Source organism: Gadus macrocephalus, chromosome 13 (assembly GCF_031168955.1).
Source record: "Gadus macrocephalus chromosome 13, ASM3116895v1".
NCBI lineage: Eukaryota > Metazoa > Chordata > Actinopteri > Gadiformes > Gadidae > Gadus > Gadus macrocephalus.
In genome coordinates this window covers 618,451-644,856 of record NC_082394.1, presented here as the reverse complement: position 1 = coordinate 644,856, position 26,406 = coordinate 618,451, and the positions used below count along the sequence as shown (strand labels likewise).

The 26,406-nt window shown below is 41.6% G+C and overlaps 2 protein-coding genes and 1 pseudogene across 3 annotated transcripts; all 3 read right to left on the bottom strand.

Annotated features, from left to right (window-relative positions):
• Positions 1–12,044: 12,044 nt before the first annotated feature.
• Positions 12,045–13,837, bottom strand: LOC132470858 (transcription factor HES-5-like). Its single transcript, XM_060069767.1, has 2 exons — positions 13,715–13,837; positions 12,045–13,606 (listed from the first exon to the last, which is right to left on the bottom strand). The coding sequence occupies exons 1-2, from the start codon at positions 13,775–13,777 to the stop codon at positions 13,175–13,177; spliced, it is 495 nt and encodes a 164-aa protein (XP_059925750.1). The 5' UTR covers positions 13,778–13,837; the 3' UTR covers positions 12,045–13,174.
• A 2,075-nt stretch (positions 13,838–15,912) lies between these two features.
• On the bottom strand, positions 15,913–16,986 carry LOC132471086 (transcription factor HES-5-like; annotated as a pseudogene).
• A 2,211-nt stretch (positions 16,987–19,197) lies between these two features.
• Positions 19,198–25,513, bottom strand: LOC132471043 (transcription factor HES-5-like). Of its 2 annotated transcripts, none has more exons than XM_060070025.1 (2): positions 25,395–25,513; positions 19,198–20,518 (listed from the first exon to the last, which is right to left on the bottom strand). In XM_060070025.1, exons 1-2 carry the CDS (start codon positions 25,455–25,457, stop codon positions 20,087–20,089), a joined length of 495 nt encoding a protein of 164 aa, XP_059926008.1. In that variant the 5' UTR covers positions 25,458–25,513; the 3' UTR covers positions 19,198–20,086. The 2 variants fall into 2 exon arrangements, with proteins under 2 accessions (XP_059926008.1, XP_059926009.1); XM_060070026.1 differs by lacking the exon at positions 25,395–25,513 and adding an exon at positions 20,625–20,741.
• Between the last annotated feature and the right edge of the window lie 893 nt (positions 25,514–26,406).

The window sequence follows — 26,406 nt, the reverse complement described above, 5'->3', positions numbered from 1 at the left end:
ATTCTGATTAATTATGAATTATTGAGTTTAATTGTGTTTAATTTCTCTTTAAAGGCATGAGTTGAAGAGTTAGTTACGAATTAGTTACTTTATTTTACAAACTTTATTGATGTTTTAGTCAGCCTTTGATTGGATACATGGTATCTACTAACAGTATTTCTAAGAGCAAACAGCATATAAGTATAACTGAATCTCTAATTGTCAAAAAACGTCAACGTTTTCCTTAAATTTACATTTTAATGAACATAAAACATTAAAACAACACTTAAAGCTACATTACACTATGTTGCATTAAAAAAGTTTATTTTACTTTGTTTAAGAATGTGTGATTCTGATTGGCTGGGAGGAGGGCATTAACCCGGCAGGTTGCCCGCTGACATGTCGGTTCTACTTGCTGCTGACTGAGCACAGCGTCATCAGATAGTAGATCAATACGCCACTTGCATTTTTACAATGTAGCAACTACGTTATTAAACTAGTGATCAGATGCAGCCTTGTATGGATGCTAAAGAAACTAATTAACAACAGCTGAGCTAACGTTATTCACCGTAGTTCTAAACATTGCAGCGTTTTAAAAATGGACGAATTCATTGTCAATTTTAGTGTATTTGGAGTAGGGAAGACATTTGAGGACTGGTTAAAGAGCGAGGAGGACGACGGAAGGACAAAAGCAGAAGACGAGGCCCATGGAAGCCGTTCCCCAGACCTGACAGGGAGAGGAATGCTTGTTTGATCGGTCCTCATTAAAGGGGACTACTTTTTGAGGGAGATGAACTCAAACAGAGTATACATTTAATGAGCATACAATATGAATAAGAAAAAGCATAATTATTAAAGTATCATTGAATTGTAATATTATTGAATAGTATTATTTGAATTGTTTTATTATGTTGGCAAGAAAGAAGTAGAATAAACGGGATAATCACCAAGCGGCAGGGCAATGAACAGTTTGATATGCCCGGCTCGTGGACGGTTTACCGTCCGAGACGAACGCGGTGATTATCCCTATGAATTTACTTATTGTAGTAATAATGCACAAATATAATTTGCTTAAATTAGTTGACACGAAAGAGCAGGCAGGACACAAACAATTTGAATGTCTTGCATTTTTATTTACTCAGAAGTTGTAACAACAACATCTAACCCTAAACAAAATTAAGTATTTTTGGTGGCAAAGAAACCACATATATTCCAGTGACATATAGAAGGCACAAAACAAAATCAAACCTATTTGCTGAGCAAGGTTTGTATTTTTTCCTTAAGGCATCTAAATAAGGCACTATTTAGAAATGACATGCACATTTGAGGACTAAGACATGCAAATCAGTGACAAGATGATCCCAAAATCAGCAGAGGATCATTATTTGCACTATCTTGGTATTCCCACACAAATTATATCAGATTATATGTAAAGTAGGTTGCGAATAACAATGTGGAAGTCCAATTAGCTAAACAGGCAAAAGAGTATGCAAATGTTCCAGACATTTACATGTTAAAGGCATTTCTCTGGCATGGCTTCATTAAGATGGCCCTTACAGGGCAAGGCATTCTGGAAAGGACACTTAGGCCTAATTTAAAACATAAAAATGTGTGTTCTCACAAAGAAAATAAACATTATTTCTCTCTTAGAGAAGGTCAATAGCAGTATCACTGCGTGTCATGAGGCACTGGGACAATAAGGCACTGGGAGAAAATACATTTCCTTCTGTAAAGCCCATGCATAACAGGACTCCACAAAACCTTGGAGCTGCTGGTCACATGCTGACAGTGTTCTTATCCAGGTCCTTGGACATCGTTCATGTTTTTCTCCATGTCGTATTCTAAAGGCACAGCGGCGCCACATCTTCATCCGACGTGGAGGACAGACGGAGGAACTCTCTGGTACATCTGGAGTAGCCGTTGTGGGTCAGCAGGGCCTTCCTCACAGTGAAGAAGGACACCGTCTTCTCCAAGATGTCCGACGCTGGGATTCCATTCTGCAGGTGTTCTCCGATCAGAACCCTCAGCTTCTCCACTCCAGTGGAGCACTTTCTCTCTAGCATGTGGAGTTTACACCTGGGAGGGGAGAGAACGCCATTAGATATGCAGAACTGAAGGTTTCAAATGTAAAAAGAAACCAGTAATAAATCAGCAACAAGTATACAATTTATTCTATACTCCATTCTGATTGGCTCATATTGGCCCCAGGTCAAATATAGAGCCCATCAAGGACTAATTTGAGCCAATCATAAAAGATAGTTGATTTACCGGTGTGCAGGCCACCAGGATTAATGAATATCAATCAATTAAATATATGTTAAGTAAATTAGATTCAGACCAAATCTGAAATATAAGCCTTTAGCTTACCGAATCTGCTGCTCCTTGATGGTGTGCTGTAGAACGAGCTCTGAATACGGGGCCATTTCTCAAACAAGCTCCTGACTCTGCAGTTGATCCCACGTCTGGAGGGTTGCCTTGCTTCTGTTCTAGCGCCGGTGATGTGTTGTCTCTGCTGCCTCTTCACCGCTCCTTTATGCTCTTCATCCCGCCAGTCCACTTGCTGTTCAGCCAATCACAGGGCTCCGACCCCGGGACAATAGGCTGAATTGCTTAGCTGTCACACTACCAGGTGGGATCGTTTCTTCAGTATATCAAAGGTCAGCTGCAGCCCTCCTGCCTGGGAAAGGTTCTCACTGATGGGGACACAGGATACAATGCACCATCATTAGGGCTGCCATTTTACAGTATTTAGGACTCTAAACGAATAACTGAGAACTGTACAAATAAGGTGACACCTTTTTGTATCTTTACTTTCATTTTCCTTTTTTTTATATAAGAGGTTAGGTTTAGTACATGCGTGTGCCATCTCGTCAACATGACACATATACAAACAGGCAGCAACACTTTTCAAATAAATATTTTAAAGAAGCGGTTTGGTAAGGAGAATGCTTTGGGCAGGTCTGTCACCTCATGAGTTACCTTCGCCCGCAGCAGATGGTGGATGTGTAGAGCGCTCTCTGGCCTGATGGGTCCGGCCCTGGGAACGGGCCCGGGGCTCAGAGAGCCGACACACTTCTATTGTCTGGCAGCTGAGCAGGCTGCATACACAAGTGTGGGAAGCCGTGTGTCGCCGTGGCTCCCAGCTCCGCAGAGAGTGGAGGGCGTGTGACGGGGGCACGCTCAGCCGCGCACGTTGGTGCTCAGAGAGCCAGCTGGGGCAGGAGGACACGGGAGCCTGTGGCCCCAGACTGCAGCGCGTCAGACAGACGGACACGATGAATCACTGGAGGGGTCAAAATGGATATGATATCTAAGGTCCCATGGCTTATACAGTACACGTTGGTGCTCAGAGAGCCAGCTGGGGCAGGAGGACACGGGAGCCTGTGGCCCCAGACTGCAGCGCGTCAGACAGACGGACACGATGAATCACTGGAGGGGTCAAAATGGATATGATATCTAAGGTCCCATGGCTTATACAGTACACGTTGGTGCTCAGAGAGCCAGCTGGGGCAGGAGGACACGGGAGCCTGTGGCCCCAGACTGCAGCGCGTCAGACAGACGGACACGATGAATCACTGGAGGGGTCAAAATGGATATGATATCTAAGGTCCCATGGCTTATACAGTACACGTTGGTGCTCAGAGAGCCAGCTGGGGCAGGAGGACACGGGAGCCTGTGGCCCCAGACTGCAGCGCGTCAGACAGACGGACACGATGAATCACTGGAGGGGTCAAAATGGATATGATATCTAAGGTCCCATGGCTTATACAGTACACGTTGGTGCTCAGAGAGCCAGCTGGGGCAGGAGGACACGGGAGCCTGTGGCCCCAGACTGCAGCGCGTCAGACAGACGGACACGATGAATCACTGGAGGGGTCAAAATGGATATGATATCTAAGGTCCCATGGCTTATACAGTACACGTTGGTGCTCAGAGAGCCAGCTGGGGCAGGAGGACACGGGAGCCTGTGGCCCCAGACTGCAGCGCGTCAGACAGACGGACACGATGAATCACTGGAGGGGTCAAAATGGATATGATATCTAAGGTCCCATGGCTTATACAGTACACGTTGGTGCTCAGAGAGCCAGCTGGGGCAGGAGGACACGGGAGCCTGTGGCCCCAGACTGCAGCGCGTCAGACAGACGGACACGATGAATCACTGGAGGGGTCAAAATGGATATGATATCTAAGGTCCCATGGCTTATACAGTACACGTTGGTGCTCAGAGAGCCAGCTGGGGCAGGAGGACACGGGAGCCTGTGGCCCCAGACTGCAGCGCGTCAGACAGACGGACACGATGAATCACTGGAGGGGTCAAAATGGATATGATATCTAAGGTCCCATGGCTTATACAGTACACGTTGGTGCTCAGAGAGCCAGCTGGGGCAGGAGGACACGGGAGCCTGTGGCCCCAGACTGCAGCGCGTCAGACAGACGGACACGATGAATCACTGGAGGGGTCAAAATGGATATGATATCTAAGGTCCCATGGCTTATACAGTACACGTTGGTGCTCAGAGAGCCAGCTGGGGCAGGAGGACACGGGAGCCTGTGGCCCCAGACTGCAGCGCGTCAGACAGACGGACACGATGAATCACTGGAGGGGTCAAAATGGATATGATATCTAAGGTCCCATGGCTTATACAGTACACGTTGGTGCTCAGAGAGCCAGCTGGGGCAGGAGGACACGGGAGCCTGTGGCCCCAGACTGCAGCGCGTCAGACAGACGGACACGATGAATCACTGGAGGGGTCAAAATGGATATGATATCTAAGGTCCCATGGCTTATACAGTACACGTTGGTGCTCAGAGAGCCAGCTGGGGCAGGAGGACACGGGAGCCTGTGGCCCCAGACTGCAGCGCGTCAGACAGACGGACACGATGAATCACTGGAGGGGTCAAAATGGATATGATATCTAAGGTCCCATGGCTTATACAGTACACGTTGGTGCTCAGAGAGCCAGCTGGGGCAGGAGGACACGGGAGCCTGTGGCCCCAGACTGCAGCGCGTCAGACAGACGGACACGATGAATCACTGGAGGGGTCAAAATGGATATGATATCTAAGGTCCCATGGCTTATACAGTACACGTTGGTGCTCAGAGAGCCAGCTGGGGCAGGAGGACACGGGAGCCTGTGGCCCCAGACTGCAGCGCGTCAGACAGACGGACACGATGAATCACTGGAGGGGTCAAAATGGATATGATATCTAAGGTCCCATGGCTTATACAGTACACGTTGGTGCTCAGAGAGCCAGCTGGGGCAGGAGGACACGGGAGCCTGTGGCCCCAGACTGCAGCGCGTCAGACAGACGGACACGATGAATCACTGGAGGGGTCAAAATGGATATGATATCTAAGGTCCCATGGCTTATACAGTACACGTTGGTGCTCAGAGAGCCAGCTGGGGCAGGAGGACACGGGAGCCTGTGGCCCCAGACTGCAGCGCGTCAGACAGACGGACACGATGAATCACTGGAGGGGTCAAAATGGATATGATATCTAAGGTCCCATGGCTTATACAGTACACGTTGGTGCTCAGAGAGCCAGCTGGGGCAGGAGGACACGGGAGCCTGTGGCCCCAGACTGCAGCGCGTCAGACAGACGGACACGATGAATCACTGGAGGGGTCAAAATGGATATGATATCTAAGGTCCCATGGCTTATACAGTACACGTTGGTGCTCAGAGAGCCAGCTGGGGCAGGAGGACACGGGAGCCTGTGGCCCCAGACTGCAGCGCGTCAGACAGACGGACACGATGAATCACTGGAGGGGTCAAAATGGATATGATATCTAAGGTCCCATGGCTTATACAGTACACGTTGGTGCTCAGAGAGCCAGCTGGGGCAGGAGGACACGGGAGCCTGTGGCCCCAGACTGCAGCGCGTCAGACAGACGGACACGATGAATCACTGGAGGGGTCAAAATGGATATGATATCTAAGGTCCCATGGCTTATACAGTACACGTTGGTGCTCAGAGAGCCAGCTGGGGCAGGAGGACACGGGAGCCTGTGGCCCCAGACTGCAGCGCGTCAGACAGACGGACACGATGAATCACTGGAGGGGTCAAAATGGATATGATATCTAAGGTCCCATGGCTTATACAGTACACGTTGGTGCTCAGAGAGCCAGCTGGGGCAGGAGGACACGGGAGCCTGTGGCCCCAGACTGCAGCGCGTCAGACAGACGGACACGATGAATCACTGGAGGGGTCAAAATGGATATGATATCTAAGGTCCCATGGCTTATACAGTACACGTTGGTGCTCAGAGAGCCAGCTGGGGCAGGAGGACACGGGAGCCTGTGGCCCCAGACTGCAGCGCGTCAGACAGACGGACACGATGAATCACTGGAGGGGTCAAAATGGATATGATATCTAAGGTCCCATGGCTTATACAGTACACGTTGGTGCTCAGAGAGCCAGCTGGGGCAGGAGGACACGGGAGCCTGTGGCCCCAGACTGCAGCGCGTCAGACAGACGGACACGATGAATCACTGGAGGGGTCAAAATGGATATGATATCTAAGGTCCCATGGCTTATACAGTACACGTTGGTGCTCAGAGAGCCAGCTGGGGCAGGAGGACACGGGAGCCTGTGGCCCCAGACTGCAGCGCGTCAGACAGACGGACACGATGAATCACTGGAGGGGTCAAAATGGATATGATATCTAAGGTCCCATGGCTTATACAGTACATATACTCCACCCCCCCCCCCCTCAGTGTCCCATGGCTTATACAGTACATATACTCCACCCCCCCCCCCCCTCAGTGTCCCATGGCTTATACAGTACACGTTGGTGCTCAGAGAGCCAGCTGGGGCAGGAGGACCAGCCACGACCTGAGAAGATCACTGGACAGACCGATGGCACGCTGGACAGACTTCACCTCCCGAGAACTAGGACAAAATGTTTAACCTGTTTTATTGAGAGGTATACACTATTATATAAGCAATAAATGACTTTTTCAGAATGACTTGAATTTGAACCCCTTGCTCAATGGGGTTCCCGGTGATAGTCAAACTAGATCATTTCCAATTAGGCGGCAACCAAACACTTAAAAATTAAATTTAAGTCACTATGCAGTTTCGGTTAATTGGTTATCCCTATAAGTATGTTTATTTTTGACAATTAACTGCAACTCCTTCTAAATATTGTTTTTGATTTCAGCTTCATAAATTTACTAATGAGGAACTTGCAACGGAAAGTACCGGTACCAAGTACCCTGGTGTCACGTGAGCCAAACGGGAGCGGTTAAGATGATGGATGGACTCACGGACAGATAGAGGTTTGTATCGGGAGATTCCCTCTTTAACCCTTGTCAGTCCCCCAGGGCAAGGATCCTAAATCTATTGTCCCAAGGGGGCTCTGTGAGTGAGCTCTCACTGGTTTCCCAAACTCTCCATTCACTGGTCTCACTGGAGGAACAAAAGAAGTGTGTCTTATTCACGTTAGATAGCCTACAGCCACAGATTAGGGATCAGGCAAAAACAAATCATCCCTGATTTTTTTTTTAGATCTTGAGAAATTGTATAAGTATGTTATCTGACAGACAAAAAGTCAAAAGTAGGCCTAAAGCATCTAGGCTAGTTCAAATTAAATAACACAAAAACAAAACTTGATTACTGCTGATATTGATGACTAGACTGAACGCATTGTATCATGTCATCCATAGTAGGAAATAACAATAAAATAACTATATTATAGCCTATATTTTGTAATTGGTCGGATCCATTGGTCCTACAGACTGTCCGTCAAAGTATCAGCCATTGAGCCCGCCTGTCAGGCTCGCTCGAGCCAGACCCCTTTACCCGGGAATCCTTTTTCTCCAGGATTTGTGTTTTTTTGGGCCTGGAAAAGTTTTGTGTCATGTTGTTTTGAACTTCAACTGTCGGAGGAGCGACCATGGGAGCGACGGGTAACTGGACGGGTAACTGGACGGGTAACTTAACTGGAGATGGGTAACTAGCCTAGCTACATGTCAGAGTGACGTGGCGCAGCACGGAACGTTACGACGCAAGAAAAAGACAAAGGACGCTTAGAACAGTAAGTTCGTGTAACATTACCGTTATAACATCTGTAACGCCGAGAGTGGATATTTGAATTACTAATGGACATTTGCATTAGCAATTGAAAATGCCTTTTGGTTATTGGGTTAGAATTGATATTAATCACGTATAAATGTATCTTTGCTGGTTAGCAATGCAGAGTATGACACTATCTCCCAATCAGTGGCGAACTTAGCCCTTTGGGGGCTCCAGGCGAACAGTCATTTGGGGGCCCCTGCATCTACCGGTCTAATGTACCTTATATCGCATAATATATGGCATAATGAGATGCTCCATACAAGGGATGAACAAAAATCACTATCCTTCTTTCATGCACATGTTAATTATCTATTTAAAAATTGAGAAAAACATACAAAACAATAAGATTCGTTATGTTGACACATTACACTGACTGTTAACCTTATGTCATCATTTACCTGAGGGTTTCCAGTAGGTCACAGCAGCTATCTGCTGTGACCTACTGGAAACCACTACTGGAAACCTACTGATAGCTGCTTCCAGCTATCAGTATTTTTCCTGTGCTCTTCAGACCTTTCATGGTTGATTAGATGCATTGCAAGGTTATTCCAGTCTTTAAATCCTTCCTCACTCAGTTGTTTTTGTTTTTCCAAAAAGGCAACAACAAAAGCAAAAAACACGGTCTGCACTTTCACTGTAGACTAACCAAGACCTGTTCACCCTCTCACCATTTTTCATTACTATGTAATAGTATGCTTTTGTGAATCTGCGGCCCTTGGGCCAGAGTGCTGGGTCATCCACAAGAATATGTGTGCACCTGCCCAAGACACAGCAGCTTGGGCCAGAGTGCTGGGTCATCCACAAGAATTTGTGTCTCGCAGTCATTGTTATCGTTATTGTCATCAATTTCAATAACCGAAGTGGAAGAAGGAGAGTGAGAAATATTCACTACCAGTTGTGCATCATCGCCGTCAGTTTGTTTACACACGTCATTAGCATCGCTGCTGGCTGAGCCAGAGCCACTTGGAATGAAAGGAGCGGTAACGTGACAGCAAACGACGTTGACGGCTGCTCTTGATCCTCCGACGGTCCCGCTGACACTGCGGTGGCTGTAAAAAAGCTGGATAGCTTTGGTAGCTTTGAAAGAAAGTCCTGCCTTTGGTCTTTTTTCTTCTTTTTATGTGACCCGCTTTCGTACGATCGCTTCATGTTTCACTCGATTTATGTCTCACTCGATTTCTCTCTCTCTTGCCGCTTACTGTTTTGAATTTGACTTCATTGTGCGCACTACATGGAATAGTCCATGTAGTGCAGACTGAAGGGGGGTGCACACGGAAAGATCGTCAAAACATGAGTAATTAGACATCCCGATGCTACTATTGTGAAGAGATTTTTATAAAAATTATAAATATGGGGACAAAATATATGCATTGGGGCATTTTGGGGGCCCCACAAACCTTCTATGGGGCCCGGGGCTCCAGGCAAATGCCTGGTTTGCTTAATAGTACGGCCCGCCACTGCTCCCAATGAATACAGCTAACGTCAGCTAGCCACGAAATAGATAGACATTCATTAGCAGGCTAAATAAAGCTTTACCCTAAACTGTATTGTATACTAGCGCTTTAAAGGCACCCAGTGCAACTTTATGTAAACATTCAATGAAAAATAAACATTCAATTTCTAGTCTTTTTTACACGTAGTAAGTTTCAATAACTCCATACCATTACATATCGACATTCAAGGAGCAAAGATGAGACGTCGTTGTGTGTTGAGAACTGATAGAAAATCGTAAACAACAACAATCGCCGGTGGGGAGAAGACATTTTTCCATTGACTGGAAGCCTGCTTTATTTATTGTAGGTTACAAAAAATAAAGAAAATGGCGGCATTGTTGTTGTTATCGATTTTGTATCAGTTCTCACCACACAACGACGTCTCATCTTTGCTGCTTAAATGTCGGTATGTAATGGTATGGAGTTATTGAAACTTACTACGTGTAAAAAAGACTAGAAATTGAATGTTTATTTTTAAGCCTTAGAAAGTTGCACTGGGTGCCTTTAAGGACTGGCAGTGATATTACCATATTATATGTAGGCTATCTTAGTCATCGAAGCTTGCTGGTTTACACGTGGCACAGAAATGCAGCTATGTGCGAGTATGTCGGATAACTAGGTATTCTGTAGTTCATCTTCTGTAGGCCCACATGGGAGGAATGGTCCTGCATGCAGGGACGGGTTTATTACTACTGGATCTCCATCATTTGGCATGCTGATCATGGGATCTGAATATTATGAATGAATGCACTGCACATATGATGTATGAGGAATTTGGTAGTTTGAACCAAAATATGCCCCAAATGTAGGCTCAAATTGAATATTTATTTTCTACCTTCCTTTAAACGTCTTGTTAAAGGCAGATTTTTGATTTGTAATTTCCCATAATTCCCACTCTTAACTTAAATGCATAATATGTCATATGTACGATCCCAAAATCCAAAATTTCTAAAATCGGAGAAATCCGTACTTTTATGAATGGAAACGGGCCAAGTGTTAACAGCCTTCAGCCCCTAAAATCTGGGAAACACGGGAAACACAGAAAGGGAGGAAGGAATTCGGCCAACTAAATAGCTAGCTACCTTACCCACAATCGTTTTTTTTCATTTCATTTTTATTGCTGATGAGTATCGATTATTCAATCCAAATTGCTGCCACTTCTTTTGCCGAAGCTGTCCATGTAAAGCGCAAAGATACGGGTAGAACAATTGACCCAAGAAGATTATCTGACGAGGATAGATACGAAAGGAAATATTGGTGTGGCATTCCCAAGATGGAGAGCTCTAATAGACAGGTAAGAACCCATTTGGCATTATTTTTTAACTATCCTCAATGTCAATAGTGTAACAATATAATATGGTGAAAGCCAGTGCAGTTAGATTGTACGATTCTCATGTTTCTATAAATTAGAACGAATAACTTATTTGTATCACGTCACAGAGACACCGCAATGTTGTCAAGAGATTCCCCTGGATAGCGTTTCCGTAGCACCTTAGGACGGTTGTCTGTTAGTTCCTAACTATCCCGTGCCATAATGTTGCTATCAATGTATTTTCAGTTTGTGGCATATTCTGACCTACATTTTCTTTTACTTTGCATTGTACAGTTACCAAACAGGAGGACCATGCACGTAAACTCCAAGCAAAATACCTCAAAGCAAAGTCACGTCCTTTTTACCCAGCAACCTCCATAATGCACCATCTAGCGACTCACCATCAGGTGGGTAAGTAATGCTGAATTATTAAAATATCACTTCTCAACTGTCTGGAGCCTAGAATTGAAGCCATTTATATTAGAGTAATGGAATAACAGGTACTGGACAAAGATGACGATATAAAGGCTATGTGGTGTTGGTTGTTAATTTAAATGAACTCTAGGCTATGCACAAAAGTCCTTTCGTTTCAAACAGATAGTGAAAATATTAGTTTTGATTAGGTCTCTATATATCAATGGACTCTAATATCAGAAGTTTGATAATATGCTTCTGTCCTGTCTGATTGAATAGTGGTATGGCCGTGGTCTATATTTTTTGAGATGGTAAATGAATTTAATTTAGTTAAACAATCTTAATTTTGTAAATACTAAGTGTTGCATTCTTTCTCAGTGTCATACTATAGTTTATTACAATGTTTTTGTGCTTCTGCAATTAGAACTAAGGTTTTGGGTTAAGATGATGATGATGGAAATGAATTCCAATGCAGGATACTTAGCAAGTCAGACTGTTGCACCAGCTATGACTGTTTAAAAGCTTCTTTCTTAGCTTTCCAACTGAGTAATAACTTAAGTCACATACCTTATTTAGTGATATGACATACTGTAGCGTTCGGCATTCTCAGCAGTTAACATGCTGAAAAATTATTTTGCATGATTGTTTTGACAACGGATCACAGTGCAGGACTACCCCATGGTTTAATTCTCCAGGTAAAATATCCTACAGCTGATTGTGTTATCAACTCATCTAAACTTATAATATAAATATACGAGAAGTGTTAGTTCATTTTAAGTTTTTTATTCACACAGACATATTCAGCAGTATAAACTTCAACTGAAGTCCAATAGAGGTGATGACACATCACAACAATCATTTGAAAAAGATCTCCAAAGCACATTGTACTCAAACAGAGTAGAGGATGAACATTCAACAGTTGTCTTCATAGAAGATATAAAATGTTAAAGGTAACAATGTTGAGTTTACACTCAAAGCTTAACTCATAGTTTACTATGAATCCAATGTTTTAAGCTTCATAATTAAAACAAAAGAAACAGGATCATATAATTGATCAGGAATGTTTCATCGCAAAGTAATGAAGTAGGGTTACTATCCAGTTGGGATAGTAACACTTTTCATGAATTTCATGAAAATGAAATTAAAATATCACCACTTGTGTGTATGAGAATAACATCATACAATACAAACAGATCAGAATTCAATAGATCAAAGATTACAAATCAGAGATTTAAATTACAAAAACAAAATAGATCCACACGATCATCAGCAATTCATTTTAGAGTAACAAAATGGTCCTTGAAATCTAAACAAATGCATAAATATGCCATGTATTTCCCTTAGAAAATTAATTAAATTAAATTTTCAATATCATCAAACGTTAAAGCAGAAAAAGCTCCTCTGTGAGTCTGTAATAACAGACAGTTGATACAGTACACTACAACACGTAGCAGAAACATGTGGAGGTTTTCTTCTTTTAGAAGAATGTTAAAGCACAGATTACAATTCACAGATTTAAAGTAAGAACACAGACTAGATCAATATGATCATTAGTAATTAATTATACGGTGTAAAAATGTTTCCTTAAATGGAAATAAATGCACCAAACATGCCCTATCTTTACATGAGAGAGAAAGGCTCTATATGTTATGAAATAATTGCCATTAAGTTTGAACATCAAACTCTAAAGCAGAAAAAGCTCTTTTGTGAATCTGTAATAACAGAAAGTTGATACAGTACACTACAACACGTAGCAGAAACATATGTGGAGGTCTTCTTTTAGAAGAATAACATGATATTCGAACATCAATATTGAGTTGATATTAAACATTGACAACAACATGTTGTGACCAACATGGTCAATGTTGTCTGGTACCTCCAGTGTGTAGGTTTCTACCAGGGCCTCCAGACGGCGCTGTTAACTGAACTCTTCTCTTTGGTGATATTGTTCTTGAGTGGAGAGCTCAACTGAATTGAACCACCCTCAGTCAGCCTTGTATCAGAGGAGGTCCGAAGGTTCTGGAAGTGATCCAACATTCTTCTGTTGGACAGTGTCTTCACCTCATCCTTAGACAGGAAGTGGACCACCTCCTGGACACACCTGGAGTGACCCTGGTTGGCAGCTGTTAAACCTTTGAAAGATTTTCCATGGCGAGAGAGCTGCAGTTGTCTCAGGAAGTCAACTGTCATCTCCAGAATGTCTGCTTTCTCCATCTTGGAGTCAGGTTCTTGTTTGAGGAACTCTGGACCCAGCAGAGACTTGAGCTGCTCAATGCTGCTGTTGATTCGCTCTCTGCGTAGCTTTTCCACCAGTGGCTTTCTGATCTGGAGAAAGACAATGATATATTTAATACACAAATCTCAACATGGCATCAGAATCAATGCATACTACAATTTAAGTCTAAATATTTTTAAGTTTGTCCTTTAATTTACCTTGTGGGGCAGGGTTAGGTGGTCCTGGGAAGAAGTCATTGCTGAAGTGATTGTAGGAGCCATGTGTGGTTCTCTGTGCAGTAGAGGTCTCTGTAGAGAGAATCTGGTCTCTCCTGGCTTCAGCCCTCCTTTATATATTCCCTAATCTCCATATGAATGTGTGGGTCTAGGTCTGGTTGGAGGTTCTCACAGTCTGAACCAATCAGAGAGCTAGGGAGGACAATGGGGAATGCAGGCTGCCACATGCTGCAGGCTCTTATTGCTGGGGGACAATAGATAGATCTCAGGGGACCAGGTGGAGGACTGGGGGGTGATGGAGAGAGGCTCTGTGTGGATCTGGGAAAGTGGTGACCCTGTAGAGAGATCAGATCTGGATCCTAACAATGGGACCAATGACTTTGATAGGGCACGTGCTCCTCATTACAACACACACGTTCAGGATTTATTGATATCAGTTATGGGTAGAACATTTATCATGTAATAATGCCATTACTGTACCTGACCAATAAATCTTAGAAACAGCACATAGACAAACATTTATAGATTCATATATTTTTGTTCATTTTAGGATTATATGTATTTATGATGCATGTGTTCCTCTTCCATGAAATCAGTTCGGTTCAGTTTTATTTTTCATTAAAAGTAATTCTTTTTTTATTTCTCTGATATTTTTATTTAATTGTATATTATTATTACGTTGGTGATTTCTAACTTGTTAGGACATGTTTTTGGGTGTCCAGATGTAGCAGATGTTTCTTCAGTGTGGTGACTGGTGGTCGGTGTGAGTAGAGAGTGGATCTGAGTTTCCCACACTGACTCCAATGTGCTGTGTTCATGGCTGACAAAAGGACTTTGAATGGACCCTTGGTTAAGGATCCATTCTCTGTGTTGCACCACAAACAGACCCCTGACATCACTGACCATCTGGAGGGAAAGAACCCCATTGGCTGGATCATAGACACTGGAATTTGAACTGAACCTCAAGAATCTTCATATATTCAAGACAGCTACTTCCTGAAGTGTGCCAATTCCCTATTGAGTAATAGGCGGTTCTGTTAGGACTGATGATGCTAATTACTCTGCAATGTGACTTGACTCTCTAGAGCTTTCCCACACTCCGTTCATTGACAGAGTTTTCACTGAATAATAGGAGTGTGCCTTGTTAAATGCTAATTCTTCTATAGCTATGTAATATGTTTTAGGGTAAACAACATTGGTATTTTATGAATCGACAAGCTTCAACTCTGTAGATGTTACAATAATTTTAACACATTTATTTACAACTAACTACAAAGTATCATTGGTTTTTGAATCAATTCATTAACGTATTGATTATATTAATGTTATAACAGTACTGTTGTTTTGTGATTTCTTAAGGACATTGACATTTTCTTTGCTGACAGCTAATGTTAAATTAATTCCATACAAATCCTTATTTTTCCACATACAACTCACAATATTCTTAACTTGTAACAAACGTTTTATTTTTAAAGAGTTATGATTTTGAACTTATTTGCAGATATCCGCTCCGTGGTCTATGTTTCCCCTTTAACCCCTGTCCATCCCCCAGGGTAAAGGTTATGTCACTGCCCCTCTGTGAAGGTGCTCTCGTTGGTTTCCCACACTCTCCCCAATCACTGGTTTCACTGGAGGAACAAAAGAAGTGTGTCATGTCACTCATCACATTCGAAGCAGAAAGTGACGTCAAAAATAAGTAATGGCAGACAAAGCTGAACAAGACTAAAATCATCATCTAATAAGATGGCAAAGCATTTTTTTTATCATACTTTTAGGACCAATAATTACGAATGCAATTTATTTTACTGCAGATAAAACCTCTGCCTCCAGGGGTTTCATAAAATATAGGTTATCTACTTCTTGTATATTGTGTATACATAATATTATACAACCCTGTTTAACATTGGTAAAAGTCTATATCTGCATGCTCTTTCTCGCTGTTATCATCAGCAAATATAATATTTGTTTTCACTGGTATGGGGATGATGAACTGCTGTAATTGCCATCATCTTTATGGTTCAAGTATTGTATTGTTCTCGTCAGAAGCAATACAAGGCTTTTAAAATGTGATATATAAGTGTAAGAATAACAATGTCACCCATATTAAAAAGAGAGAAGACAAGAAATATTGAAGTTCATGTTTGTTTATTCAAACAGACGATTTCAGAACCATCACAATGATCATTGGCATAACAAAATGTTTCCTGAATGGAAATAAACTCACTAAACAGGCCTTTTCTTTCCATTGGATAAATAGGCTGAATACTATCTGAAAGAATTGCCATTAAGTTTGAACATCAAACTGTAAAGCATGAAAAGCTCCCATGCGAGTATGTAATAACAGACAATTCAGACAGTATACTACAACACGTGGCAGAAACCTGTGTGGAGGTGTTCTTCTTTTAGAATAATAATGTAATCTCAAACTTTAAAAACAAAGACAATATTGTTTATCGACAATAACATTTTGTGGCCAACATCTTCAATGATGTCTAGTACCGCCAGTGTGTAGTTTTCTACCAGGGCCTCCAGATGGCGATGTTAACTGAACTCTTCTCTTTGGTGATATTGGGCTTGAGTGGAGAGCTCAGCTGAATTTAACCACCCTCAGTCAGCCTTGGATCAGAGGTCCGAAGGTTCTGGAAGTGATCCAACATTCTTCCGTTGGACAGTGTCTTCGCCTCATCCTTAGACAGGAAGTGGACCATCTCCTGGACACACCTGGAGTGACCCTGGTAGGCAGCTGATACACCCGAGACAGAGTTTCCATGGCGATAGAGCTGCAGTTGTCTTAGATAGTCAACTGTAATTTACAGAATGTCTGCTTTCTCCATCTTGGAGTCAGGTTCTTGTTTGAGGAACTCTGGACCCAGCAGAGACTTGAGCTGCTCAATGCTGCTGTTGATTCGCTCTCTGCGTAGCTTTTCGACTAGTGGCTTTCTGATTTGGAGATAGGAAAACGCATATTTAATACACAAATCTCAACACGGCATCAGCATCAATGCATACTTCAATTCAACTCCAATTGTTTTGATAAGTTTGTCCTTTCATTTACCCTATGGGGGTCAGGTGCTCAAGGGAAGAAGTCATTGCTGAAGTGATGGTAGGAGCCATGTATCTGGTTCTCTGCTGTAGCGGTCTCTGTAGAGAGAATCTGGTCTCCCGGCTTCAGCCTTGCTATATGTAGTCTCCCATCTCCATATGAGATGGTCTTGGTCTTGTTGGAGGTTCTCACAGTCTGCACCAATCAGAGAGCTAGGGAGGACAACGAGGAACACAGGCTTCCACAGCCTGCATGCTCTTATTGCTGGGGGACAAGAGATAGATCTCAGGGGACCAGGTGGAGGACTGGGGGTGATGGAGAGAGGCTCTGTGCGGATCTGGGAAAGTGGTGACCCTGTAGAGAGATCAGATCTGGATCCTCATGTCGGGACAGATGACTTTGATAGGGCACATGCTCCTTATCAAAACATCAGGATTCATTGATATCAGTTATGGCTTTAACAGCTTCAATCATAAATGCCATTACTTTACATGAACAAAAAATATGAGAAACCGAAAATAAACCAAGGTTATATATTTTTTTATAATTTTAGGATTATACACATTAATGGTTCATGATTGCCTTTAGAACAAAATCAGTAGTCAGTTCAGTCTTTTTCAATAAAGTGAGTAATCTTTTTTTTCCAATTGAAATATTATATTTATCTTGTGTATTGGGAATTTCTGACTTGTTAAGACATGTTTCTGAGTGTCCAGATGTAGCAGATGTTTCTTCAGTGTGGTGACTGGTGGTCGGTGTGAGTAGAGAGTGGATCTGAGTTTCCCACACTGACTCCAATGTGCTGTGGTCATGGCTGACAAAAGGACTTTGAATGGACCCTTGGTTAAGGATCCATTCTCTGTGTTGCACCACAAACAGACCCCTGACATCACTGACCATCTGGAGGGAAAGAACCCCATTGGCTGGATCATGGACTGTGGAATTTCACCATAACAACAAAATCGGTAGAGTTTCAGTACAAATTCAAGAATAAGAGGTCTCTGTAGACAATTTGGATTTGCTAAAATTGAATATTGTGGAAAACATTTACGGACACTGATAAAAATGCATCTCTTTAACTTTTCTTGAAATTAACGCCTTTGGCGGACATGAGGGAGAATACCTTTTCCTTCAGTGTGCCAATTCCCTATTGAGAAATAGGCGGTTCTGTTGGGACTCATGATGCTAATGACTTTGCAATGTGACTTCACTCTCCAGAGCTTTCCCACACTCCATTCATTAACAGAGCTTCTTCTGAATCATAGGAGTGTGCCTTTTTAAATGCTAATTCTTTATTTGCGCCGTCATATGTTTTAGGGTATACAACATTGGTATTTTCTGAATAGTCTAGCTTTAACTCAGTAGATGTTGCAATCATTTTAACACACATAACATTATTTACAACTAACTACAAAATACCATTGGTTTTCAAATCAGCTAATTAACATGTATTAATAATATCAATAGTATAACAGTACTATATATATGAGATGTTATATAAGATGTTATAGACTTTGATAGTATCTTTATTTATATGCTGAACTGAAATTAATAACATAAAAATAAAATATTAAAATAAATCAAAGTTTCTTATAAACTTTTAAAAACAAAAAAGAAATCCGTTCGGGATTTGAAACTCATTCACAGGTTTCCATTCAGAGGTCCAGATTCCCTCTTTAACCCATGTCCATCCCCCAGGGTAAAGGTCCCAAGTCTATCGTCCCACAGGGGCTCTGTGAGTGAGCTCTCACTGGTTTCCCACACTCTCCCCATTCACTGATTTCAATGGAGGAACAAAAGAAGTGTGTCTTATTACTCATCACGTAACATAAAGAGAATGACGTCACAAATAAGGAATGTATATTGTGTATGCATAATAGGTTATAATATTCAGACCCGATAAACACTGGCAAAAGTGTGTAGAAATGTAATGATGAGGAGGCAACATTATCCAGGTTTATTTCACATCTGACAGATATATAATTTTCTGGCTTTGTTGAAACACTTTTATTCCCCCCACCTATATACTCCTGGAATAGTCTAGTATAACATTCTTAATCTCACCTACAGTATTTTCAATCTGCATGCTGTCTGTCACAGTTATCATCAGCAAGTGCAATATTTGGTTTCACTGTTATGGAGATGATGCACTGCTGCAATTTCCATATTTTTTTAGATTGAAGTATTGTATCTTTCTCGTCAGGAGCAACACAAGGTTTAATTTGTGATCAATATGTCTAAGAATAACAATGTAACCCACATTTAAAAGAGAGAAGACGAGAAAATATTGAAGTTCATTCTTGTTTATTCAAACAGACGATTTCAGAACCATAAAACTTCAACTGAAATTTGTGAAATTTGTGATCTATTAGTGTAAGAATATCATTGTCGCCCACATTTAAAAGACAGAAGACAAGAAATATTGAAATTCACGTTTGTTTATTCAAACAGACGATTTCAGAACCATAAAACTTCAACTGAAGTCCAATAGAGGTGATGACACATCACAACAATCATTTGAAAAAGATCTCCAAAGCACATTGTACTCAAACAGAGTAGAGGATATACATTCAACAGTTGTCTTCATAGAAGACATACCAGATATGTTACAGGTAACAATATTGAGTTGACACATTATAAATTAATGTGCAGCTCATAGTTCATTATGAATCCAATGTTTTATGCTTCATCATAAAAGCAAACGAGCAACATGATCATATAACTGATCAGGAATTTGTCATCACAAAGTGATCAATTAGGATCCAATTAGGATAGTAATGCTTACGAAAAAAAAGATGGTAATTTTCCTAAAAATAGAAATTTCAAATCTTGTATGTGAGAATAACCTCACACAATGCAAACAGATAAGTAACTTTTTGATCTTGTAACAGATCACCAATTGATAGAGCACCGATTACAAATCACAGATTTTAAGTAAGAACACAGAGTAGATCAATATGATCATCAGTAATTAATTATACGTGATGTTTCCTAAAATGGAAATAAATGCACCAAACATGCCCTATCTTTACATGAGAGAGAAAGGCTCTATATGTTATGAAATAATTGCCATTAAGTTTGAACATCAAACTTTAAAGCAGCAAAAGCTCCTATGTGAGTCTGTAATATCAGACAGTGGATACAGTACACTACAACACGTAGCAGAAACATATGTGGAGGTCTTCTTTTAGAAGAATAACATGATATTCGAACATCAAACGATTACAATATTGAGTTGATATTATACATTGACAACAACATGTTGTGACCAACATGGTCAATGTTGTCTGGTACCTCCAGTGTGTAGGTTTCTACCAGGGCCTCCAGACGGCGCTGTTAACTGAACTCTTCCCTTTGGTGATATTGTTCTTGAGTGGAGAGCTCAGCTGAATTGAACCACCCTCAGTCAGCCTTGTATCAGAGGAGGTCCGAAGGTTCTGGAAGTGATCCAACATTCTTCTGTTGGACAGTGTCTTCACCTCATCCTTAGACAGGAAGTAAAACATCTCCTGAACACACCTGGAGTGACCCTGGTTGGCAGCTGATACACCTGAGACAGAGTTTCCATGGCGAAAGAGCTGCAGTTGTCTCAAGAAGTCAACTGTCAATTCCATGATGTCTGCTTTCTCCATCTTGGAGTCAGGTTCTTGTTTGAGGAACTCTGGACCCAGCAGAGACTTGAGCTGCTCAATGCTGCTGTTGATTCGCTCTCTGCGTAGCTTTTCCACCAGCGGCTTTCTGATCTGGAGGAAGACAAAGGCATATTTAATACACTAATCTCAACACGGCATCAGCATCAATGAATACAATTTAAGGTCAAAATGTATTTAAGTTTGTCCTTAAATTTACCTTGTGGGGCAGGGTTAGGTGGTCCTGGGAAGAAGTCATTGCTGAAGTGATTGTAGGAGCCATGTGTGGTTCTCTGTGCTGTAGAGGTCTCTGTAGAGAGAATCTGGTCTCTCCTGGCTTCAGCCCTCCTTTATATATTCCCTAATCTCCATATGAATGTGTGGGTCTAGGTCTGGTTGGAGGTTCTCACAGTCTGAACCAATCAGAGAGCTAGGGAGGACAATGAGGAACGCAGGCTGCCACATGCTGCAGGCTCTTATTGCTGGGGGACAATAGATAGATCTCAGGGGAGCAGGTGGAGGACTGGGGGGTGATGGAGAGAGGCTCTGTGTGGATCTGGGAAAGTGGTGACCCTGTAGAGAGATCAGATCTGGATCCTAACAATGGGACCAATGACTTTGATAGGGCACGTGGTCCTCATTACCTCACACATGTAGTTAAATTGATATTAGTTATGGAGTTACCGGTTATCAATCAATAATGCCATTGCTTTACATGGCCAATTAAAATGAGTAACAGCATATGACCGGTGATTTATCGGTTACATTATTTTTTTCACTTTAGGATTATATTTTCTTGATTCATTCATTGCCGTTTGAACTGAATCAGGATTTTAGTTCAGTAATAATGTTCAATAAAAGCGGATAAACCTTATTTTTTCCAATTTAAATATTCTCTCGTTCTATTTTTCCAGTCGTATTTTCTTATTTGATTGTTTATTTCATTATATTAGGAATTTCTAACTTGTTAGGGCATGTTTTTGGGTGTCCAGATGTAGCAGATGTTTCTTCAGTGTGGTGACTGGTGGTCGGTGTGAGTAGAGAGTGGATCTGAGTTTCCCACACTGGCTCCAATGTGCTGTGGTCATGGCTGACAAAAGGACTTTGAATGGACCCTTGGTTAAGGATCCATTCTCTGTGTTGCACCACAAACAGACCCCTGACATCACTGACCATCTGGAGGGAAAGAACCCCATTGGCTGAATCATGGACTGTGGAATTTGGCCATAACATCAAAACCTGGATAGTTTCAGCAGAAATGTATCAATAAGAGGCCATCTTTTGGATACACTAAAATGGAATATCATGGAAAACGTTTTACGGACAATGATAAAATGAGTCTCTAACTTTTCTTGAAATCAACCCCTGTGGTGGACATGAGGGAGGGGTGGGAGACAGCTTTTTCCTGAAGTGTGCCAATTCCCTTTTGAGAAATAGGCGGTTCTGTTAGGACTCATGATGCTAATGACTCTGAAAGGGGTCATTAGAAAGGGGTACACTCTCCAGGGGTCTCATTTATAACCGTTGCGTACGCACAAAACAGGGCTGAAATTGGCGTACGTGACTTTCCACGCCAAGGTTGTGATCTATAAAAAACCAACTTGACGGGAAAATGTGCGCAGCCCAAAGCAAACTCTGACACATGCGTACGCATGGTTTGGAGGAAAAGGAGAATTTGCAACACAGATGGTGTGGTGGTGAACTGAAGTCAGACCGAAGAATTGTAGAGTGAGAAGAATGATTATGTTTTATCATCGCCCTTCATAAATTTAATTTCAACCCGTATCATGCGTTAAATCTATGTAATCAGAATTATTTAAGTCAACTTCGTTATTTCTCAGTTATAACTCCAGAAACATCTCCTTAGAATAGAAATAAAATAAAAATCTCCATATTTAATCCCGTCACTCCATACTGTCCACTGACATCGCGACTGCATGGAATAAAGCATCCGTCCAACATGTGTCAATAACATAATATTTTTATGTGACACTGTAAACACATGATCAAATGTCAATTAAATCCCAAGTATGGAAAACCAAGCCACACTCCTCATCACAATCGTTACTCTTGATGCTTTTCATGACAAATCAGGCATTAAAAAGGGGTTATGTTCAAGAACATTTTACCTGGGTGATTAAAACTGATTATCCAAGGTGTTCTCGGTCAGTCTTATTACCGTAACCCTATAAATGCAGAGGTGAGCGCCGTGGTAATGCTGCACCATATGGTACTTCTGGCGGACCATGCGAATGACAGGATTCGGAGGGAGAGGGTCTTTAGGGACCATAACGATTTATTGGTAGGCTACATAAAAAATATGTAACTTTATGTCAGACCACTTCTTTTTTAATTCTGGGACTGCGCTCCTTGCTACTGACAGAGTTCACTGCTGCAGCAACATGTTGCCACTCACTCTGCTTTTTGTTGTTGGCGATCCCATCTGGTGACCACCGAACAAAACTACTTTTCAGGCCTCCATCTCACCCACAAGTGTCTCCACTTCAACCTCTGTGAAATTTCGCTTTTTTGCTTTTCTCAGTACTTCTGCCTTTGTTTCCGACAAGACATAATACTTGCATCTGAGTCTGTTTTATATGCAGATCGAATTCATGAGGTCATTTGCATTGACCATTTATGGTTAAAAAGGGGCGTTTACAGGGCGGCACGTGAAGCTGATTCAGCTGCGCACACTTGTAGGCAGTCTGAGATTTATAAAGAAAAGATTGCGTACGGAGTGCGTACGCAGGGTTTTATAAATCTGAATATTTTTTGCTGCACGCAAAACTTGGCTTTTGGGCGTACGTACACTTTTAGTAGCGATCCCACGCACAGTTTTATAAATGAGACCCCAGAGCTTTCCCACACTCCATTAATTGACAGAGCTTCTTCTTTATCATAGGAGTGTGCCTTGCTAAATGCTCATTCTTCATTAGCGGCGTCATATGTTTTAGGGTAAACAACATTAGTGTTGTTGAATAGTCAAGCTTTAACTCTGTAGATGTTACAATGGTTTTAACAGATTTACCTACAACTAAATACAAAACACAATAAAATTACAGCATTGATAATATCAACGGTATAACAGTTCTATATATATTTACGTATTGAAATTGCAGTGTTATTTATTTACATGCTTAAAGTAAATAATTTCATACAAATAACAGTATTCTTGATCTGTGGGTTTCTGTTCAGAGGTCTATGTTTCCTCTTTAACCCCTGTCCACCCCCCAGGGTAAAGGTTTTTAAGTCTATTGCCACACAGCAGCTCTGTGAGTGAGCTCTCACTGGTTTCCCACACTCTCCCCATTCACTGGCTTCACATGAAGAACAAAATAAGTGTGTCTCATTACTCATCACATTCGAAACAGAGAGTGACGTCACCATTAAGGAATGTTGGAAAAAGCTGAACAAGGCTAATAAGACATCAACAAATAAGATGACAAAGCATTTTTTTCACAATATGTTTAAGAAGTAATTTTTTTTATTTTATGATAGAAAACCACAGCCCCAACGGTTTATTTTGAAATATTTGGTTTCTCTGTTATGGAGATGATGCCCTGCCGTAATCTACATAATTTGTATGTTTCAATTATTGTATCGTTCTTGTCAGAAGTAGTACAATGTTCTTTGTTTGTGATCTAGTAGTGTAAGAATTACATTGTCACCCACATTAAAAAGACAGAAGACAAGATACATTGAAGTTCATGTTTGTTTATTCAAACAGATGATTTCAGAAAAATCTCCAAAACACATTATACTCAAACAGAGTAGGGGATATACATTCAACCGTTGTCTTCATAGAAGACATATCAAATATGTTACATGTAACAATATTGAGTTGACATTATACTTTAACGTGAAGCTCATAGTTCATCATGAATCCAAGGTTTTATGCTTCATCATAAAAGGCTACTGGCAACATAATCATATAACTGATCAGAATCGTGTCATCACAAAGTGATGATTTAGGATCCAATTAGGATAGTAAGGCTAATGAAAATTGAATTGTTAATTTTCCTGAAAATACAAATTTCACCACATGTGTGTATAAGAATAACCTCATACTATGTATGTAAACAGATAAAACTTACTCTTTGATCTTGAAACAGATCACTATTTGATAGAGCACAGATTACAGATCACAGATTTAAAGTAAGAACACAGAATAGATCAATATGATCATTAGCAATTAATTATACGTAAATAAATGCACAACCATGCGCTATATTTACATGGGAGAAAGAGGCTTAATATGTTCTGAAAGAATTGCCATTCAGTTTGAACATCAAACTGAAAAGTGTGAGTCTGTAATAACAGACAGTTGATATAGTATACTACAACACGTAGCGGAAACCTGTGTGGGGGTCTTCTTCTTTTAGAAGAATAATGTGATCTTAAACAATAAAGAATTACCACATTGAGTTAATAGTCTATATTTCCAACAACATGACATAACCAACATGGTCAACGTTGTCTAGCACACCCAGTGTGTAGGTTTCTACCAGGGCCTCCAGATGGCCCTGGTAGATGGCCCTCCAGATGATCCCTCTTTGGTGATGTTGTTCTTGAGTGGAGAGCTCAGCTGAATAGAACAACCCTCAGTCAGCCTATCAGAGGAGGTCCGAAGGTTCTGGAAGTGAACCAACATTCTGTTGTTGGCCAGTGTCTTCTCCTCATCCTTAGACAGGAAGTGGACCACCTCCTGGACACACCTGGAGTGTCCCCTGTTGGCAGCTGATTAACAGGAAACAGAGCTTCCATGGTCAAACTCAACTGTCATCTTCAGAATGTCTGCTTTCTCCATCTTGCAGTCAGGGTCTTGTTTGAGGAACTCTGGACCCAGCAGAGACCTGAACTGCTCAATAATGCTTTCTGACCTTGAGAAAGACAAATACATATTTAACACACTAATCTCAACATAACATCAGCATCAATGCATGCTTCAATTCAACTCCAAATGTTTTCATAAGTTTGTCCTTGAATTTACCTTGTGGGTCAGGGCCAGGTGCTCCTTGGAAGAAGTCATTGCTGAAGTGATTGTAGGAGCCATGTGTGGTTCTCTGTGCAGTAGAGGTCTCTGTAGAAAGAGGATCTGGTCTCTCCTGGCTTCAGCCCTCCTATATATAGTCCTCAATCTCCATGTGAATTTGTGGGTCTTGGTCTGGTCTGAGTTTCTCACAGTATTGACCAATCAAAGCAGAAGGAAGGACAATGAGGGAATGCAGGCTGCCACATGCTGCAGGCTCTTATTGCTGGGGGACAATAGATAGATCTCAGGGGACCAGGTGGAGGACTGGGGGGTGATGTGGGTCTGGGAAAGTGGTGACCCTGTAGAGAGATCAGATATGTTGCCTGATGCTGGGATCATGACTTGGATAAGCCATAGTCCATTATCCCACGACACATGTTGGACTTTGATTGATATCAGTCATAGGTTTAACATTCTGTAAACCAATATTGAAATCACTTTACATGATTGTTTAATAGGAAAAACAGCATACATATCTAAACATTTAAAGGTTTGATATTTTATCAAACCTTTAATCAAATACATTTGAGCATATATTTTATGCTCAAATGTATTCATCATGATTTTTGATTGCAAAGTTAACTAAGTCAATTTTTCAGTTTAGCAGTATTCTTTAATATAAAAATGAGTAAGCTTTGATTATTTACTTTTTCCCAAGTTAAATAGATGTTAAAAATGCATGCTTTTTTTGGAATAACCTTATTAATTTAGGGACTTCTAACTTGTCAGGACATGTTTTTTGGGTGTCCAGATGTAGCAGATGTTTCTTCAGTGTGGTGACTGGTGGTCGGTGTGAGTAGAGAGTGGATCTGAGTTTCCCACACTGGCTCCAATGTGCTGTGGTCATGGCTGACAAAAGGACTTTGAATGGACCCTTGGTTAAGGATCCATTCTCTGTGTTGCACCACAAACAGACCCCGGACATCACTGACCATCTGGAGGGAAAGAACCCCATTGGCTGAATCATGGA